Source organism: Aspergillus mulundensis (assembly GCF_003369625.1).
Source record: "Aspergillus mulundensis strain DSM 5745 chromosome Unknown scaffold_1, whole genome shotgun sequence".
In the NCBI taxonomy this organism is placed as follows: Eukaryota; Fungi; Ascomycota; class Eurotiomycetes; order Eurotiales; family Aspergillaceae; genus Aspergillus; species Aspergillus mulundensis.
Genome location: NW_020797889.1, coordinates 564,528 through 584,159, shown reverse-complemented (window position 1 = coordinate 584,159; position 19,632 = coordinate 564,528). Strand labels below are relative to the sequence as shown.

Below are 19,632 nucleotides of genomic sequence, written 5' to 3'. Positions count from 1 at the left end.
TGCCACCTTAAATCCGAGTCGTATTCGGTCTTACTTGCCTACAATGAAGAATCCCTGGGCTTCCTGAATACAACAAGAAATAAACATTATAGTATCCTAGAACTATATACTATCGCGTTCGCCCATCGTCCCGCGATTGCTCCTGCTCACTCAAAGGAAAGTATCGTGGTGGTTCACCAGACACCCATCGCCTCCAGCTCCACCAGGGCAGACTCGAAACCCCAAACGCAGCTTTCGGCTCGCTGGTTCCGTCCATGCGCTCGGATGATGGCCGCCTCAACCAGCGGGAGAACTGATGTCTGCGGTACATCCGCAGCACGACGTAGATGCCGATGACGGCCAGAAGGACACCGAACGTCGGCGCGACCCATCCTACTTGGTCTAGACTGTTAGCTTTGATGCACTATAGATGGTGTCGATTGAATACTTACTGTAAACAGTCTTGACAGCCTCTGGCTTATCCTCGGGAACAGGGGGCCATGTCTGTCCCCAGGTATGATGCGCACCGGGATTGTCGGGGTCCACCCAAGGAACAGTGTTGAGGCCGACTTCGGGTATAAGAGCCTTTGCGCCTTCTTCGCCAGGAACGCCGTAGGCTTGGGTATTTTCGCAGTTGGTCTCTTCGCAGTATGCCTGGAGGACTGGCGAGGGAGTAAAGGTAAATTGCTCGCGTGACTTGCCGAGGACGTTTCCTGTTTCATCAATAGCTTCGGCATATGTGTAGCGGTAGAACTCAGGAACTATATAGGTTGTTTCAAATCCATCCTTTCGAGTCTTCCCAAGCAGTGTAAAGTTGCCGGTGGAATTGTTCGTGCCGTAGAACTGCCAGTGTTTGACGCGCGTGGCGCCATTCCAGCTGACGTAGAAAGTGGTTGAAGAAGAGTCGTCACTCGATCTGGAGTATGTCCATAAAGCCGGAATGTCCGTGGGATTGCCCTCCCACTGGAACTTCTGGGCTCGGTAGTTCATGATGTTGCCCTTGTCGATATAACCCCATAAGAGGATATTGCCCTCCTCATCGTGCTCAGAGACGTAGGCGTTATTGCCCCAGCCAATGAAGACGTTTCCATTTGGCAAAACCTGCATGTTGCCCTGACTGGAGCTGATCATGTCGTGATTCTGCGGCGGGTAATCGCGCAGCTGAGTGGCAGTATTGCTCACATGGTCTATCAGGATAGTCATACCCGAAGAATAGTCATGCGTCCGGTTGAAACCGTTAAAGCCATTGTTGTACAAAGAGAGCAGCGTGTGGGTTGAGTTCTCGCTCAGCCACCGCGCATCATGCTGCTGGGAGAAACTAAAGTTGATGTTCTCAAACGTCGGATTCGCCCCGTGCAACGTCCAGATTATAGACCCGTCACGGCCCGAAATCTTATAGATTGCACACGTGTGACGTGAGGAAATAATGTAGTCCCCGTCTGCGTTCTTGTCAACCGAGTTGATATGGAAGTAATCCCACGGGGAGCGCGGTTCCAGCCCGGTGCCCGAGGTATCCGTGTGTCCAGGGTATGTATAGCTAGCAGACGGGTCGACATGGTCCAGCGATCTCCATTCGAACAGCACTTTGCCGCTTTCCACATCAATCTCCTGAAATACACTTTCCATCAACCAGCCCATGCCCGCTTGAATGTTCCATATGCTCATGTCAAACTGGCGCTGCTGGTAAACCGTCATCAGTGCCGTTTTGCCGTTGTTGATTAGTTTGAACTCGTGCATGTCGCTCGCTGCCATACCGCCGCCGGGGACCACAGTCTTGACGATGTGGTAATGGTTATCCATGATAACGCCATGGCCTCGGCAATATCCGTTCTGTTGAATTCCCTGGAAGAAACACAAGTGGTCTTTCCCCTTGTACTGGCATACGTGCATGCCGTGAGCATTCCCAGGCCCGGAGTTGCCCCAGCCGCTCCACACTAAGTTCTATGATCGTCAGCATTAGCGCGAATGCATGATTCATCATCAACCATACCCCATCATTGTCGTATATGTACGGTCCTGAATTGGCTGCCTCATACGGTCCCAGGAAGATGTAACCCGGATAGAGACTTTGAGGTACACGGCGCTCGAAGGTAAAGATCGGAGAGTAGAGGTCAGGTCGCTGTTGTTCATGCAATTGTCAGCAACAATCCATGGCTGCAGATACAGACTCCCTTACCGATTTGAAAACAGCATCAACTTCCGCCGAGACCGTCTGTAGTCCGCCAAGTATCGCGATTAAGATGCAAGCAACCGAGATGCGGGCATATAAAGACTGGGCGAATGCTCCCAAGGAAGCGGCAGCGAGGAAACGCATGGATCCTTCACATCACCCGGTCCAGTTTGCTCATCAAACCGGACAGAGGGAGCGTGGTCTCTCCAGATAAGGAGGGCAGAATATACTGGCAACGTACGACGTACGTATATGCAGGGGATAACCCCAGATAGAGAGCAGAAGCAGTAGGAAAGGATCGACACAATGATATTAAGACAAGCAACAATCGTCAGTAGAACGAGGGGTGGCTATGTTTGGTTGGTTTCGAGCATGAAAATCGAGATCATCGCGAGTTGAACTGGGGAGAGAGAAGTTCGAGAAGAACGAACGCCCCAGCCGGCAGTCGCCAGCAGGGCCGCCTCAAGCCCAAACATCCCAGTCATCATTCGAGCGCTTAAGCAAAGCAGCAGCCGTAGCGTCGACTGCCTCGTCAACCTGTTCGCAAGCATAATACGAGGCGCGAACTGCGAATCATCCGACAACGAAGCTGCCCCACACCCGGTTGGAAACTCCGGTTGCTTTAGAGCTGCTTCATCGACAGTGGTGATTGGCGGTTTTAAAACATTTGCTGCGGCCTCCACCTGGCTGTGATTGCGCTAGCAGACATCAGTATAAACGACCGAGTCCGACGTCACTTGTTTTCTGCTTTTTGAGATGTGCAGCGTGAGTCGAGGTTAGTACGTATAGTCCGCAGAAGAGGCGCTGTGGCTTGCATGCATAACATGTGAGAAGATGAAAATAACCGAACGGTGTAGGTACGGTAAATACTGATCGTGGGGAGCTCAGTCCAGACTGTAGTCCCACTCTCACTAACCATGGGCCCGGACACATGGCTGGGCCGCGTCAACCGTCGAAGTCCGAGGCTTGAGGCTTGACTCGTCGCCAGCCATACGTTGACTCCTCTTAATTCCGAGTATCAAGGGCTATTTCCTGCTGCAACGTAAGCGCGCTTGCTGAATTCATCTAGTCAGCATAGAAAAATCAGTGGCTTGCGCGGAAGTGCGGAAGGATGAAGATGGCAAGATGCTCTCCGGAGTCTGTCGGTTGTGGCTGAGAGTGCCAAGAAACACCCAGAGTCCTGTATGAGATTGATTTTCGAGTACGAGGAACTGGAGTACGCAGCCTGTAGACAGTGGAACTTTTCTATTAAAATAGCAAAGCAATGACATCTGCTGTCAGCCTGTCACTACTGATCTGGGACCAAATGCCGGTGGACCACTACTCAGGAGTAGGAGACTCATGTTATGCAACTTATGCCAGCCGCAGCATGCACCTTATGCCACCTGCAGGCGCAGCATGAAGCGCTGCTCGGTCATTTGCTATCTCTATATGAATTACGGCCCCTGCACTGCTTCCTGGAGTAGCTAGTGTTCAATAGGCTCGTGGGACTTTCATGATGAAGTCGTCATCTTACATATATATACGACGACGCTGGCGGCTAGATAGATGATGTATCCACCAAAAGAAGTACAGCATGCCAACTATGTAGGCAGCTGAACGATGCGAACTCCTGCCCCGGAAGCCCAGGTATGAAAGCATTGTCGTTCACGAACACGCTTAGTTGTAAAGCTTGTTATCATTGGTTACACTATACTACGGAGTATCATGGTTATCAGAACGAACAACACTCATGACCAATCATGTACAGAGCTACACCCGAAGTGCCTTGTTACCCAGTTGTTGTCTGTAGGAGGCTTACGCCAAGCCCGCTATAGTAACCCCGATGCCAACCCGCAGATAGCCTCGTAGGGCGCGACGTCGCTGCTGTGCGATCATTCGTGCATCTGTTACTCAATGTTTCACTGCATTGACCCTGGCCAAGCTCTCGGGCCCTCGGCTGCTGTCCGTTTGCGAGCGTTGTTTTTGGCCATATCTGTTCATTTCGCTTGCTGCCTGGTGGCCAAGGGCCAAGCAGTGGGGTAACGGTGGTATGAGAGATGGAGTTACTCCGTATTTTGGACATTATAGAATTTATTTTCCTTTCCTTTTGTGATATCTCCAATAACAAGTCGTTGAGATACATGAGTGATTAGGTAAACCCCAAGAAGACCGCTGACAGGTATAATAAACAAGGTATAACGACAGACAAATGCAAGATATTATCAAGCTGCTGGGTGTGAAAAGAACAATAGGCAAGTCCCAGAGCCGAAGGTATGAATGGCTTAAAATCCATGGCCACGTCCAGCGTCGACCACGGGTGCAGAAAAGTAAACGAAAGTAAAAATCAAAGAACGTAAACATTTCATCGAGAGAAACGCTTGAACGCCATGGTAGCAGCGAACCCAGCGGCGATGATAGCACCGCCCATGGTGATGGCCTGAAGAGCAGCGTTGGCCATCTGGCGCCTGTTGCGGCCACGGCAGCGCTTGAAGAAGTCGGCCATGTCGTTTCCGCGGGGGAAGGGAGTGTCAGGGACTTCCTCGCCAAGGAACTCGCACAGCGGGGCCCAGCCGTCGCTGATCTTGTATTCGAGGAGTCTCTCTGGGGGAACGAGGCTGCGGACTTCTGCGACGTGATCTTCGTAGACTTGCTTGCCCTTGTTGGGAAAGTCACCACGGAAAAAGGTGTTGAAGAACTTGTTCAGCATGGGGTAGTACATGCTGGCGGCCCAGCTGAAGTTCGAGACGAAGCTATGCTCGGGGTCGGATACACGCCAGTAGACGGTCTTCATGACGGATGCGTGCCATGAATCGACTTCACGGGTGGTCAGAATGACCTTTGCGTTAGGGTAAGCTTCGATCAGCTCCTTAGCGAAAGCGCAGGCGGGCCAGTCGCAAACAGCCTAGGGACAGGTTAATGCTCATGAACGTATTTATATCAATGCGGCAGGATCTGTATTTACCTGGCAGTCTCCCAGAAGCTGATCCCACTCTTTGCGGCCGAATTCACCAACGCCGTCGTACTTGGCGTTGAGAGCATCGTGCCACATTAAGCAGTCTGGAGGGTTTTCCATACTGGCGGACATCATGTGGTAACACTTGAGGTAGCCCAGGCGTTCAAGGGCAATGCGAAGGGCTATTCAGCGGAGACCGGTTAGTCAGGGTCAAGCACAGTAGTGTCTAAGCTTCAACATACAAGCTGTTCCCGTTCGGCCAACGCCGAGAGCGAGCACCTTCATAGGCACAGTGCGGTGGCATTGCCGCCTGTCGATGCAGGTGTCGCTGGTGAAGATATCGGTGGCTGGCTGGGGAGCCAGGTTATCGGAGAGCATCATAGACATTTTGTTGTTCTGGAATCGAATGCGTCAAGCGTCGTACTGGTGTGCCAACGAGAGTAGATGGTTCAGGGTTCAAATGAAGGACCACAACTTTGAGGAAAGAAGGTTGACAATGAAGAAACAGTCTTTGAAGGAACAACAAGATAAACAGGCCTGAAGAAACGAAAAGGAGACCGGGTTGACCAGAGATAAATAAAGTCCCTGGGCTCTCGATAAGTCATCAACTGGGTGCCGTAAGTGTAAGATCAGCTAGCGCTGTAAACTCCGAACGAGTGGCGTTGAAACTGGAGAGTGCGTAATTGTAATAAATTGACATTAAAGCCAAAATAGCCGGCGACGAAGCCAAAGCAGCCAATCCTCATGTGGCAAGTCTTCTGGGACCCTAAAGTCTGGATTTGCATAACTGGGGTGTCGCATGGCAGAGCGCTTGACTTCATTTGACAATCGCAATATCTTGTAACAAGTTGCCCATCAGTACGAAACGGCCCCCAGCCGCTGTCCATGATCGTCAGTGCGTCCCGCATTTCTTGTTTCCTACCATTCCGCCTTGACTCTGCAGTCTATAGACTGTAGTCCGTTTGGAGTGCTGCCAAAGAGAAGGCTGCATTGTTGAAGCATGGTGAGAAAAACAAGCATGTAAGGCTTCGTAAAAGGCCATGATTGTCAGGGGAGCGCATCCAGTGGTAGGATGTAGATGATAGCCGAGAAAGACTGGCCATAACTCTGAAGCGCGGTGCGGGAGCCCACCTATCCGAAACGCTGTGTTGTGAGTGGCCTTACAGCCTTGGTGGATCATTAGAGGCCTGGGACTATGGGGGGACTGCCAAGACCTCCCATCAGCGAACCCGGAGATCGGCCGCGTAGGCTCTGGCTCGCAAATGTGATTCTGGAATCTCCCCAGCCTGCGCAGTGTGTCCACCGTCAATCCCGAACTGACGCGTACACTCTCCGTATCCCGTCTCGATTTGCAAAATATGGTCCATGCGACGACAATCGCTGAAACGCAACTCTCCACTGGGCGACGACGACACCGGTAACTGACCAGAATGAAGCTCGCTCAGCAGAAGATCCCCTTCGTTTTGTTCACCATATCCGTCATAGGAAACTCTCGCCGCGGTCCGATGCTGTGTCAATTGATAAATCCGAGCGGGGTCAGTTTGCTTGTTATTTTCAAGACGATACCGAGTCACCGACATCGATCTGAAAAAGTAGTACGTAGCAGCGCTCAGCGACAGCGACAGCGACAAGGCGATGTGATTGAAACAGCCAGCCGCATGGTTTCAAATTCGTAATCTATCATATCCCAGGAGCGCTGGCGGTGATTTAGAGAGGGCCGTGAGGCTGCTCTGAGTCCTCAAGTTTCTCATCCTCCAATATCTCGAAGTCCGGTAAGCGAACCTCGTCGCCAACAAAGTTTGACACCTCGTGTTGAACGCTAGTATCCAAGTTACCAGGAGCAGCCCCGCCGCTCAATCCTTGGAACCGAGTCGCCTCAGGGGTAACTTATCTCGTGAGTCGTGTTAAGAGTTTCGATGCAATCTCCACCGTGTCCGTATGATTGATGGAAAGATCAGGATATGAGACAGTTGCATCGAAGGATCAGTGACCTTGAAGCCAAGGCCTCAATTCATTTTTCTCAGACTCGCCCTCTGCGAGAAAAAAGAGCGTGTTATCGGACATCCGTAGCTCGTAGCTAATAGGACGATTCGATTAGATGAGGATCGCCGGGTCGTTTTCCTTTCCATTTTGAGATGCTGTACGGAGTAGTGACTGTGGAAAGCCAGACTTGGTCGTCGTGGCTCGAGGAGCCCGTGTCATTTCCGGCGAGTTGGCAGCGAGCTGGATTTCAGCGACGATTCAGTGAGAAATCATCAGACAGGCCGGGTTGACCGGCCATTTTGCTAACACTTCTGAATGCACCAAATCATGTGCTCGTGGTCGCGTGTAGCATTCATCGACTTCAGCGACGTAGTGTACGGAGTAAGACAGGGCGTCCGGTGTTGGGTTCAGGGTCTCAGCCCTGTCGGTCGGTAGAGACCCGATCGTCCAGTCGCTGCGAAGGCATTGCAACAATGGCAGATCACATCGAAGACAGGACAACAAAGCAATCGAAGCAACAATCCAAGCAGACTTGAAGAAGTATCAGGGGCCTCGGTGAGCGATGAGGTGCATTTAAAGTATTGTTGCCAAGCTATGTTGTCAAGCTGAACTGCACTCTCGCAATTGTCGCTCGCGATCACCTCACTTTCACTAAATCCGCTCTGGGATAAGACGGCCACTTTTCAATCCTTGGTCGTCCAAACAGAGTTCTCTTAGGCTAACCCCATGTCTTAGTTTAAATTGCACCAGCGATCGATTTTGATATTGATATTCGATCGTCCGCGGACTCCGTCCGATACATAGGGCTGATATGGAGACTATTGAGCTTGTCTGAGACACGGCAACAATTTCGGCTGTTGAGCGCTAGGCAGCACTCAAAGGGTCTCGAGAGCTCAAGGCTAGGCGTTATTGATGATTTCATTACTCGAATTTGACTGGTTGACATGTGCACCATTGTCATGGGGACTGGGGAATATATGCAGAATAAGGTATGTCGAAAGAAAGAGGGTATAAAGTGTAAGTTGTGCCAGACCCCAAATCTGACCTGCGAGACACTCGACAATGATATAAGCAGAGGACGCCCATAACTCCAGCGATGACCATAACCATAGGTCACTCATGCAAATCCCATATATGCAGGCCGCGGTCTTTTGCCCCAATTAAAACCCCCTGCTCACTCCAATTTATCCAGATGCTCTAACCTCGTCAAGACAACTTGTTTGCTGGTCTCTTCTATCTCCCCAGCTAGGAAAACTTCGTCCAGAATCGCATATACCTGTGCGACCGCAAGCACAGTTAGCTAGCTGTTCAACACTCTCCCCAGGGGACCCAATCCGCCATCACCAACCTTGTAGAAGTTGAAAACCAAGTCCAGCTCGCACACATTGCCAAAGAATTGATCCAGGACCTCGACAAAGAAATGGATGGCCTCGAGGTACGCTAGCTCATTGTCCGTCGCGTCGACGCATGCGCAGAAGAAAAGACCCGCATATCGCCGGTAAACGATTTTCGTGCTTCGCTTGAACTCGACAAAGTTCGACTGATACTTCTGATCCCGAGGGGCTACCAAGCGATGAACCTAGGACAGTTAATCCTCCGAAGATGCAGGGACCCGGCAGGTCGCAAGGGGCCGACCAGAACGAACCTCTCCTTTAAGCTTCACTTTCTCCTCGTCCTTCAACCAAGCATCGCTATTAGTCCGTTGTCGACTTACTGCCGCACTTCATGGGCGACTTACACTGTACGGCGCATACCACTTCGCAAGTCGGGTTTTGCCCCTGTTCACCCGCTGTTAGCTGTTGAGCCCCGCACTACGCAGGCAACGCAGGAAACACTCACTGGCGATTCTGAACAATTATGAAAGAAAGAACCATCTTGTATGATGGGTCCGCAGTGCTCCGCGCGAGTTCCACGAACAAGGAATGCTGCTCGGCGTCGAAGCTGGAGCTGGCAGTTAACTCCGCATCGATGGGGCTAATCGCGCGATACTGCCGGCCACCACCGCCTTCAACGTTTTTCAACCTGTCATCTATTATTGGGAGCGCTGCTAAGCATTAATGCAGGCCCCCTCGTGCTTATGTACAGCGCTGGGGCATGATCTCGACTATGGGATCAGAAAGACAATCCTCCTCGTCGATAATTGTCACTGTGCTCAGTTCTAAGCTCGTATTCCAATAGACAGGTAGAGTAGAAAAAGGTTAAATATAGTTTGACACAACGCCAAGGATCCGTTAACGGCTTCTCCGATGAGGGATCAAACGACCATTCAATCCCGCCCACACCCCAGCCAGTCCGAGTGCTCCATACCGGCGAGGTTCGACGCCACAGAATGGTGACATCTAAACCCCTCCCTGGTCTAATATGATTGCTCAAGAATCGCATCGGGTCATCTGGGCTTCTACCCGCTCCCTTCCACTCCTTTTACCCTTACCAGACTCAATCCCAGCGCCGAGGCCTGTCTCACCATGCCGGTCTACATGCTATACGGCTTCCGGTGGCCCCGGGCTGGTTTCACCGGAATACGAGTCTACATCGTCCTGCACAACCTAGAAGACGCGACGGCGGAATACGTCCAACGACCGATCACGAATAAACTGCTGCTCGATTCATTCAAGAAGACGGAACCGGATATCGTGTCGAATCTCCCCGAACTGCGCTTCATCGAACAGTATGACCCCGAGGACGAGAGCGACGAGGCTGTCAGCAAGCCTTATGCGTACGCTGCTGCGAAAGTGATCAGTATACCCGAGGCCGGGTCTCCGAATGCAGGGAGCGCCTGGAATACGGAGATCTTCCAGGAGAACCCACTGGATCCAACGAGCGCCGAGGCGCTCACAAAATTTCGCGACAAATATGCGGCTGGGGAGAGGATTGGATGGTGGATTGTATATAATGGGGATCCGGAACGGTATTTTCCTCCTGACGAGGATGAGGATGAAATGATGGTGGATGATGATTACGATGATGATGATGACGAGTATGACCGTGATGGATCGTCGAGTGGCGCGCCGTCAACGCCAACGGTAAGTTTGCACGTGTGGCTACTGATTATCTGGCATGAGTTTGTGCTGATCGATGCGGCTTTGCGAATTGTATAGATACGGCTCCCCGAAACTTTAACGCGATTCTTCGGCAAAAGGTTTTCGTGATCGTTGTACGAGTTTAATATTACGAGTGATGATTTTCAACAGCGGAAATGAAGCTTATATCGATCAGCGGGATGGTGTCTGTGGGAGTCTTGATCTCGTTATGTATTCAGTTTCTATGGGCGGACATTTGCATTATTTCATGTCAGGATATATTTTTTCTTGGTCAGAATCAACTGGAACCATATCCTCCTTTCTTCCAACTGGCGTCGAACGTAGCCTCATTCACGGCAAACTGGCGAATATAATCCTTCTCCAAGTCATGCGCTCTTCGGCCGAGCAGGACCAGACTGTGCAGCGGCGGGCCCATCTCAACCTGGCTCAGTTCCTGCAGAGTTCCCGCAACCAGCTTCTGGTCTTCCGCACCGACCCGCGCAGCACCCACGGCAAGACTGTCTGGTCCCCAGACACCCTCTTGTCGTTCCTCTTCGGTATCCAACATCTGGGCGGCGCATTGCGCGACGGTCATAAACCTCGGAGGCTCATAGATCAAGCGTCCTCTGGCCATGTTCTCCAGTGACTGTTCCTTGACCTTGATGTCCAGCAGTACGAGGGTGTGGAGTCCGATCTGCACGTTCTCCTTGACTCGGTCGTAATACGAGGACGGCTTCCATGTCTCAGTGAAGAAGACCATGCTCACTGTCTGGCCAAAGTTGTACAGCTGAAGACCTGTGCAGCCAATTCCGGACATGATCGATGCGTTCGGGATGACCTTGGACTCGATGCCGAGTTCACGCGCGCGAAGGACGAGGTCGGTATGTGTTGTAGCTCTGTATGCCCAAACCCAGATTAGGGCGAGAACCTGATCCCTAGACGCTAGAATACGTACCCGAATGGATCGCCGACCACGAGGAAGGCTACATCAACCTTGTCCGCATCTGCGAGGATGTCGTCGCTACCGGTCTCGACGAGTTCTCGGTCGGCTTCAATAACAGGACGTCCATAGAATGCTTCCTACTATGCGATCAATCATTAGCTGACATGTCAAACAAAAGACAAGGACGAGAATGGGTATTGTTTGTGAGACTCACTAGTTTCGCTTTATCGACCAGGAGGATGGCCGTGTAAGCTTCGAGGTAGACTCGCTCGGCCTTTTTCACCACCTCAAGGCCGCGGACAGTGATGTCCCTTTCATCGGCAAGACCCAGTCCCACAAGATAAAGCATTGTGCGTTCGATGGTTGAATCAATCAATTGAGCGTTGATCAAAAGTTTTGGGCACCCCACCATGTGAATCGGGGCATGGGGCGGAGGGCGGAGAAACATATGATCCTGTGACCAATACCTACCTAGGGCCCGCATGGAGGCTCCAGGGCTGCAGGTGAATGAGACTTCGATCTAACAATGGTCAGATATCATTAACTAGTGTATTTTTAAACTCAAGTTTAGGCTGAGCCTGACCACCCCTTCTCAAGCAAAATATCGCGCTTTCTGCTTAGATCTCGTACGAACTACGTGTTGGACTTAAGGTCCTAGATTCGCAATATGTCTGATCGCACTCCGAAGTACCGCCAGGAGATCCAGCAGGTAAGACATCTCCTTGATTTGCTCCTTTTATTCTGGACAGCGCAAATTTCCACACAGCACGAGATGTAGGAGCAGGTGTTTCAGATACGACGTGCCTCCGTCGTATAGTGAGAACATTACCAGTAATGTTCTCACTACCAGATTTGAGCAACAACATCCTGGTCTATAAATACCATGCGATTTCTTCCCTTTGGACTGCCGTCTGGGTTCTCATCCCATGAACTACAATGGTTTCTCAAGGGCAGTCTGCTCAAACTCAAAGTGTCGACTCCGAGACCGATCTCGAGACCGAGAGCGTGCTTTCATCACATTTTGAGTCGGACGCAAGCAGCGCTCCCTCAGTAAACACCGATCATGCAGAGTTATGTGCGAGAGTCGTCTCTCAGGTCGAGGATGAGGATAAAGCTTTCGATTCAGCTGATGATATCTTTGAAACTAAAGAAATGTTCGCAGCCACAATGGCTAACTTGATCCGCCAGATGATGTTTGTCTCTGGAGAAACTGCCGAACCTTCAATTGAGACCACTACTCTTATCGAAGATATTGTGCGACAGCAAGTCGTGGAGCTTGTGAGTTACTGTGCGGACCCCGATGTCGGCACCGACTAACACATGTGTAGCTCGCTCGCAGTACAGCCTTGGCTACTCGCCGTGGAGTTCGGTCTATCTCTACTGATGATTTAATCTTTCTGATTCGCCATGACAAGGCTAAAGTGTCTCGCCTAAAGACTTTCCTATCATGGAAGGATGTCCGCAAGAACGTGAAAGATTCTGACGACAAGGGTGGTGCTGATGCCGCTGACTTCGCCGGAGCCGACGATCAATTGGCTGGTGGTGTGGTTGCCGGACCCCAGGACGTCGCCTCTAAGCCAAAGAACAAGAAAGCGCGTGTTGGACTCGCGTGGGATGTCAACAGCTTTTACTCGGTTCAAGTTCCAGAGAGAGATGACGAGGAAGACGAAGAAGAGGAGGAACAGAACTATGCGACCCTCCAGCGACTTGCCGCCGCAGATGAGCGAACAAAACACATGACTAGGGAGGAATATGTTTTCTGGTCTGAATGTCGCCAGGCATCGTTCACATACCGCAAGAGCAAGCGCTTCAGGGAGTGGGCTGGTTTTGGAATAGTCACCGAGTCGAAGCCCAACGATGATATTGTCGACATCCTCGGCTTTTTGACTTTTGAAATTGTGCAGACCCTTACGGAGGAAGCCCTCAAGGTCAAAGAACGCGAAGACCGCGAGAAAAATCGTCGCGGCGGAGGAGAAAATGGAGCCGAAGATACCAAGAAACGCAAGCGCGAGACTGGTCTCTTCGACCCCCCAGAAGAAGGGCGTACGCCGGTGGAGCCAAGACATATTCGCGAGGCCTACCGCAAGCTGCAGGCTACTCCGAACAAGAACATTGCGATGCTCCTTCACAACGGCCGCCTACCAGCACGAATGCCTCTCAGACTAGTAAGTCCCTTGTCTTCATTGTGTAGTTTCGATCACTAATTTGATCAGATCTAACGCTTCGGGAAACTTGGGTTTGTACTGCATTACATGAGATTATTTCGGAGTTGGCAGAGATACCCGCATAATGATTGCATGACTGGTAGGCGCAAGGTTGATTTACTGATTTTTTAAGGGAGAGCATTCTGTGCAATACCTATTCCAGCAAACTGATGCCACGATAAGTGTACATACCGAGCAAAAAACTACTGGCACCATGGCATTGCCTTCTTCCAAGGTTATACTAAGTAGGAGAGCAGTGCTGCTTGAGACCCACGTGACCTTGTGAGCAAGGTAGGCTTGAGGGGTAAGCAGATAATACGATGTCCATTCCATTTAAAGTCCATCTTACATACCTCGGTCATCTATTGCAAATAGAGGCAGGAGGATGCAAGAAATCGAGACACAACCTGAGCCTGAGGCTCAGTCTCAAGCAACCCCACCGTCAGTTCACGACGATGTACACCCAGCCCATGGTGGCTTGCCCGGAAGCCAACCACCGTTCTTACGGCTACCGTTGCCGAAACTGGGACTGCGTCAAAAGCTGAAAGCGAAGTGGCGCAAAAGGGAGCAGCAGCCATCAGAAGACGAGCAGCAGCCTGACGAGCAAGAATTCTATCAGGATGAGCCAGTACAGGGCATTGGAGACGAGGCAGACGAAGAAGTCACTGCTGCAAGCGTTCTTCTTAGTCGACCCTCGCGGTCAGGCAGCGAAAGTGATTCGCATGTGGATGACGAGGGTTCTAACCGCTGGTGGGAGATAAGTCCACCGGTGCTAAGAAGGGCAGGCCGTTTTGTGCCTATGATAGGATTCCACCACGTACTCATGTTCATCACTATGGTAGCAATCATTTTCCTGTGTGAGTGCATTATGAAATCCCAACTGTCACAGGTACTGACAGCCCGAATTCAGCACTCGTTGTCGCAGGTTGCTCGTCGCAATCCATGCACAACATTTATATTCTCGAGCTATCCTATGTTCAGTCCACCAATTCCAGCATGAGAAGTGGAGAAGAGGTCTCATCCCCCTCGTTCTACTCGCTGGTTGCCAATGTCAGCTCAACAGGAGACCTTGTCGCCCGGGTAGGGTATTTCGGGATATGTATGGCAACAAATGTAGACGGGCAGTTGACTGGCTGGATCTGCCAGTCAAGTGCAAAGACCCTAGCAGTGGTTATCAATGCATCGAACGACCCGCTCAATGTACTGGCAGTTGCAGACAACTTCCGGGATCAAGTCATTGTCTCCATGATGATGTAGGTCACCACCCTGAAGTCAAAACCGACGAAGAAAACCACTAACTGGTCCTCAGCATCATATCAATAGTCCTGCTCTTCCTCAGCATCTGTACCATGGCTTTATTCCCAGGAGGGCACGACGGAGTGGATGAATCGGGAAGTATAATCGTTGAGGTGGCGCCTTTTCCTTCGCGCCCTCTGACCCAGCTTGTTCTGGCATTCCAGACCCTCGCAGCACTAGTTTTGATCACTGCAATACTATGGCAGCATATAGCCGCGGTGGCGCAGGCTGCCACAACAGAGGCGGCATTCGGCGGTGCCGTCACGGGCGGCGTGGGTGATGTAGCAATGGGGTTGGGCTGGGGAGCTCTCGCGGCAAATCTACTGGTAGTCTGCGGGGTTGGTGTCATGATTTTGAGTTTGAAGTTACTGAGACGGTTAAGCGATGAGGAACCTTGAGCGCGTATTACGATTATGTGGTTGTAAGGCTGCCCGATGATTACGTTTCTACGGAGGGGTCAATTTGTCCGTTCCATGCTCAGGTCGTACAGTCCACTTGAGAAGCGGGGCATTCAAACCGATGTCATCCTTGCAGAGCAACTATACACCTTCATGGCCTCACTCGCGAAGGAGCGCTACGCCGAAAACATCAGGCAGCGGTCCGGAACCGTCCCTGGCTATGATCGACTATGCCGGGAGTTTCATGGCAACGTGGCCGTCACCCTCATCGATTTCGCCCACACAGGCTACGGCCGTCTGTCAAAGCTGACCGAGGGGCCCATGCTCAGGGATCCGCATCACTTAGCCCAATGGCTAGACGGGGGTTTGCAAGATATCAGCACTCGATACGTGCTAATCGAGGACATCGACACCAACTTGTGGTTTACGCTTGGTGGGATCTTTGGCATTGAACCGCAGTTCTTCCTGGATCATATGAACAGCTTTGACGTGTCTGCATGCGACTCCAACCAATGTGTTCAATGGACCACCTGGAACTTGCCGCTACCATATCTATCGTTTCGATGGTACAGACCTGTTTCGCACGCTAAACACTCCAAAGCCGCAACCAGACGCCGGGGGGCAATCGACGGGTACAAGCTCGTAAGGCGCGAAGAACACTATGAGAAGGGCGAGAAGGGGAAACCGGAGCTTTTTTACACCATTCACGGGGCGCGTGCCCTCTCAAGTGTACGTCGTCCCGAGTGGGACCTCTCTGCGAGCTCCAGCATTGCTGCCAAGGGTCTCCTTGCGATTGAAGAGCGGGTTTCAATATACCGGACTATGCGAAAGGGATATCGATACAGTGAGTGGATCATCTAATTACATCGGCCAACATCTGGAAGCTTGCGCTGACTACGTCTATCCTCCTCAAGTCATTATGCTTTTAGACGCCGTCCCGAAAGCGCAGACAGCAACCTGGACAGAAGAAGCTGGCAATATTCAACAGACGTTCTATTATCCCCCGCTGTCGGCGACAATCGAAGAAGTCGATCTCTACAAAGGTCTCATTCCCCGCTTCCCACCCAATTTTAACACAGCGAGCATCGCGGATGTACGCAAGGAATACTTAGAAAATATTTACAACACCCACTACTCTACCATGATGTGCCTCGAACAGAACTCCGACCCCTACAACCAGGTTTCCACACCCACACCAGTTCCTTGCGGGCACCTTCCTTTGATCCACCTCTTTCAATTCGTTGAATCCGATACTCTGGGTCTCCTCCACCTTCTAGACCGTGTACAAAAGGATATCGTGCAGTCAACGGCATCTCAAGACGCTGAACTTGAGGATATCCTCGCTATGCGAAAATTCATAGCTTCAGCCCTTGCGCATCTCTCAACCCTGAGTCGGGATCTAACAGACTCCCTTGGGGAATTGCTAACTTTATGCCGAGGCAGCCGCAAGGACCCGCAACACGAAACCGTCGATAAGCTAAGCCAGCACTTCGAGGACACCATTCAAGGTCTAAAAGAAGCGTCCAACGCAATCACTGGTACGCTGCAGTTTATAGAGTCTCACCGCGCTATTCTCGAAACCGAAAGCATCACCCGCCTAACGGAGCTCGCATTCCTATTCATCCCGCTCTCCTTCGCGGCCTCTCTTTTCTCAATGCAGATCCAACAACTCTCCAACCCCGTCCCTGTTAGCCACTTTATTGCTTTTGCCCTTTCCCTGAGCGCAACCACTTACGCCCTACGCGCTATGGCGCGCAGTACATGGGTCCACCGCCAAAAACAAGCCTATCTAACCTCCATCCGGATATGGGCTTCCATCCCACCCGGCGCCCCGATCCCGAACAGAGCGGTTTTCCCGTGGCTTGTATCTTGCCTTAATTCTCAGATCAAGTCGCTGAGCAAGCCACAGAACCTAAAGAAGTTGAAGAAGCTGAAGAAGCCTATGTGGATCGCTCTTTTGGTATGCTTCCTGGTTCCATTGTACGTGGTTATCTGGACAAGGGACTTGGGTCATGGTAGTGTGGGACTTAAGGTTGCCTTGACGTTCTTATTTCTTGTATTTGCTTTTACAGTCTGTGTTCTGGCTTCCTTGGCTTGACGTTCTTACTTCCAAAGAGGTATCTAGGTAGTAATCCCGGCACCGGCCATGGGAAGCTATATCGATCATGTTGCGTGAACACAACTCGATATAGTTCCAAAATAATCCTCCAGTCCACTAACGATCTCATTTTATCCTAATATCTACTAAATGGAAAAGGCTCGAATTGGCAAGGACCTCCAAGGTTACATTTCAATAGCGTGGATAGTTGAACCCCGAACTCCGGACTCCGAACCCCGAGCCCCCAACCCCGAAGGATATCTGAACCGCTACTTTGACTTGAACCTCCTCTCCTCAACCCACTACTTCTCAATTTTCGTAATTGAGATGAGCTCACGCCGCCGCAATGGCCAAGCCGCGTCCTGTGAGCCCTGCCGAAAGGATAAGGTGCGATGCGACCATGAACTCCCTGTCTGTGGCAGGTGCCAGAAACGCAATAGAGCGAATCAATGTTATTACCATCCAGCTCCCTTGACAGGAGACCGAGCTTCTCCAGCCCGTCTGTTGGGCACAGGGCGAATCTCGCGGTCCGCGAGAAACCCCGGTCGAAAGGCGTCCCGAGCAGCGTCGCCTACGCCGTCGTCCGTCGGGATAACGATTCGAAGTCCAGGAACCGACCAGTCTCAGCCTCCAGGCTACTTCGGCCCAACCAGTTTTGTGTCTGCCTTTGCTGTCAACACAGAAAGTGCACCGACGCCCTCGAGTAATGACTCCCAAGTGTCCGGAAACAGACACTCCATCTTACCTTCATACTGGGTATCTGAGATCACCAAGATGTTACGTATACTGACCGAAGGCCCAATAATTGAGCAATTGGTGTACGCCTTCTATGGTGTGACTCAATCTGCTGTACTGCCTACTGCAATCGCCTTCAGTTTCATGACCGAAATCCGGGGATATATAAAAGAGAACGAGACACCGCAAACCTTACATGAGAAGACCACCCAGATTCTGGAAAGCACAGCGCAAAGACTGCAAGTGCCATCTGATGTCAAGGGAAACAACTTCCACAAACTGTTCAGTGGTAACCAAATGCGCTTAGAGATCATAGGCATAATATATGCCATTGCCGGACGGGCTAGCTTTTTCGGCTTTCTGCTCGACAAGTTCCCTGTGTCTACTGGCACTGCATATACAGACCGTATAAAATTCTCCAGGATGATGTTGACAGCAAGCGAAACAGCCGTGCAAGTGTGCAGAATGTTGACTCCTGTGAGTGACTTGACAACTTGGATGCTATATGAGAACTGGCTGCTATCTTGCATGTTCCACGGTGACTCCAGTAGGTTCAGCATATACTACTCACAGCCCAGCAACTTTTGAACCATATGAATATAAATGCTGACGCTGTCTACTATACAGGCTCTCCAACTTGGAATCGGCTCGGAGAACTGTCTAGCTGCATCTTTGAGCTAGGTTTGCATCGTGATTGCAACAACCATAAAATACAAGGCATACCTACGTTCTTGCGAGAGCTACGGCGAAGATTGTACGCGGGTTTATACTACAATGATAAGAACGTGGCAACATTCTTCGGGCGTCCACCGCGTGTTTCATGGAGACATTCCGACTGCAAACCACCTCTAGATATCAGCGACGAGGCTTTGCTAGGCGACGAGCAAGACCTCGAGCAAGCCGTGCGGGAGCTAGATGACGAGGGCTGGAATGCTGATACCACCTTCCGCCGCGCCTCCTGGTATAGAATCCGATATTTTCTTATCTCTTTTCGAGAGGAGATATTAGAATTGTCTCTACGACCTGTAGATAATGAAGCTGCTGGAAGACTAAGGTGAGAAGCACCGCAAATCAACACTTCTCCATCTCTTGCTCATTCAAATCTTGGCTAGACATATTTCCACTCGCTGTACCGAGATCTGGAACTCAGCGCCAGCTCACCTACGTTATACAACCTGCAACTGGGACGATGACCTTCACATTGGGGTCCGCATCATGATAATCGCCACCTACCTGGTATACCTGTACAGCATGTTCCTCATACAAAGGCTCCTCATCCAGCACGACTCCTCTGCTGAACGCGCCTTACTCGACGTATGTTCGGAAATTTTATCTCTTGTCCTGTTGCTAGAGAGGCAGCAAGGGCCTGCAATTGATATCCGAAGCGACCTGAACTCTATAGTGAGCATTCGAGTCCAACTCATACCCCAGGCGCACCCACTAACACGTAGTACAGATGGTCCTGTACGGTTTTTCCAGCGCCAGCACCCTCATCAAAGCCCTCCAAACACAAGCTCGAACCGGCAACCCTATCCCCTATAGCGGCTCTAGGGCAGAGCTGATCCGTAATCTAAGCGTCTTTATTTCGCATATAGAAGCCATGGCTCGGCCGATTACATCGAACATCAATCACTCGCTGTTTGAGCGTGCGAGCAAAATGTTCACCAATATTCTCGACGAAGTCCTGGAATCGCGGCTACCGGTCTCCTCGACCAGGGCGGATGCGGCGACGATTGATATGGACATGACTGCCCCAGCGGAAGAAGACTATATCAGTTCCTGGGCGGCGGATGGCATGGAGTTCCTGGATACTCTGGACTTTAATGAAGTTTTTGATCAGTGGGTATTCTAGCGCTATTTTTCTGGGACAG

At 51.1% G+C, this 19,632-nt stretch overlaps 7 protein-coding genes across 7 annotated transcripts; 4 read left to right on the top strand and 3 right to left on the bottom strand.

Moving 5' to 3' along the window:
- Positions 1-109: 109 nt before the first annotated feature.
- On the bottom strand, positions 110-1,779 carry DSM5745_01723 (arylsulfotransferase family protein; the record flags this gene model as incomplete). The annotated part of the gene is made up of 2 exons (XM_026743739.1): positions 110-381; positions 432-1,779. 2 exons carry the CDS (start codon positions 1,777-1,779, stop codon positions 110-112), a joined length of 1,620 nt encoding a protein of 539 aa, XP_026606902.1.
- A 2,714-nt stretch (positions 1,780-4,493) lies between these two features.
- DSM5745_01722 (sulfotransferase family protein) lies at positions 4,494-5,471 on the bottom strand (the record flags this gene model as incomplete). Its single annotated transcript, XM_026743738.1, has 3 exons — positions 4,494-5,033; positions 5,094-5,266; positions 5,327-5,471. The coding sequence occupies 3 exons, from the start codon at positions 5,469-5,471 to the stop codon at positions 4,494-4,496; spliced, it is 858 nt and encodes a 285-aa protein (XP_026606901.1).
- A 4,061-nt stretch (positions 5,472-9,532) lies between these two features.
- On the top strand, positions 9,533-10,165 carry DSM5745_01721 (FlbE; the record flags this gene model as incomplete). Its single annotated transcript, XM_026743737.1, has 1 exon — positions 9,533-10,165. The coding sequence occupies one exon, from the start codon at positions 9,533-9,535 to the stop codon at positions 10,163-10,165; it is 633 nt and encodes a 210-aa protein (XP_026606900.1).
- Positions 10,166-10,385: 220 nt separating this feature from the next.
- On the bottom strand, positions 10,386-11,379 carry dph5 (diphthine synthase; the record flags this gene model as incomplete). Its single annotated transcript, XM_026743736.1, has 3 exons — positions 10,386-10,983; positions 11,043-11,167; positions 11,245-11,379. The coding sequence occupies 3 exons, from the start codon at positions 11,377-11,379 to the stop codon at positions 10,386-10,388; spliced, it is 858 nt and encodes a 285-aa protein (XP_026606899.1).
- A 587-nt stretch (positions 11,380-11,966) lies between these two features.
- Positions 11,967-13,249, top strand: DSM5745_01719 (transcriptional regulator SPT3; the record flags this gene model as incomplete). The annotated part of the gene is made up of 3 exons (XM_026743735.1): positions 11,967-12,308; positions 12,359-13,195; positions 13,244-13,249. The coding sequence occupies 3 exons, from the start codon at positions 11,967-11,969 to the stop codon at positions 13,247-13,249; spliced, it is 1,185 nt and encodes a 394-aa protein (XP_026606898.1).
- A 370-nt stretch (positions 13,250-13,619) lies between these two features.
- On the top strand, positions 13,620-14,928 carry DSM5745_01718 (Fig1 domain-containing protein; the record flags this gene model as incomplete). The annotated part of the gene is made up of 3 exons (XM_026743734.1): positions 13,620-14,091; positions 14,145-14,487; positions 14,544-14,928. The coding sequence occupies 3 exons, from the start codon at positions 13,620-13,622 to the stop codon at positions 14,926-14,928; spliced, it is 1,200 nt and encodes a 399-aa protein (XP_026606897.1).
- A 75-nt stretch (positions 14,929-15,003) lies between these two features.
- Positions 15,004-19,613, top strand: DSM5745_01717 (transcription factor domain-containing protein; the record flags this gene model as incomplete). Its single annotated transcript, XM_026743733.1, has 7 exons — positions 15,004-15,772; positions 15,843-16,685; positions 16,814-16,908; positions 17,186-18,308; positions 18,389-18,815; positions 18,874-19,162; positions 19,218-19,613. The coding sequence occupies 7 exons, from the start codon at positions 15,004-15,006 to the stop codon at positions 19,611-19,613; spliced, it is 3,942 nt and encodes a 1,313-aa protein (XP_026606896.1).
- Between the last annotated feature and the right edge of the window lie 19 nt (positions 19,614-19,632).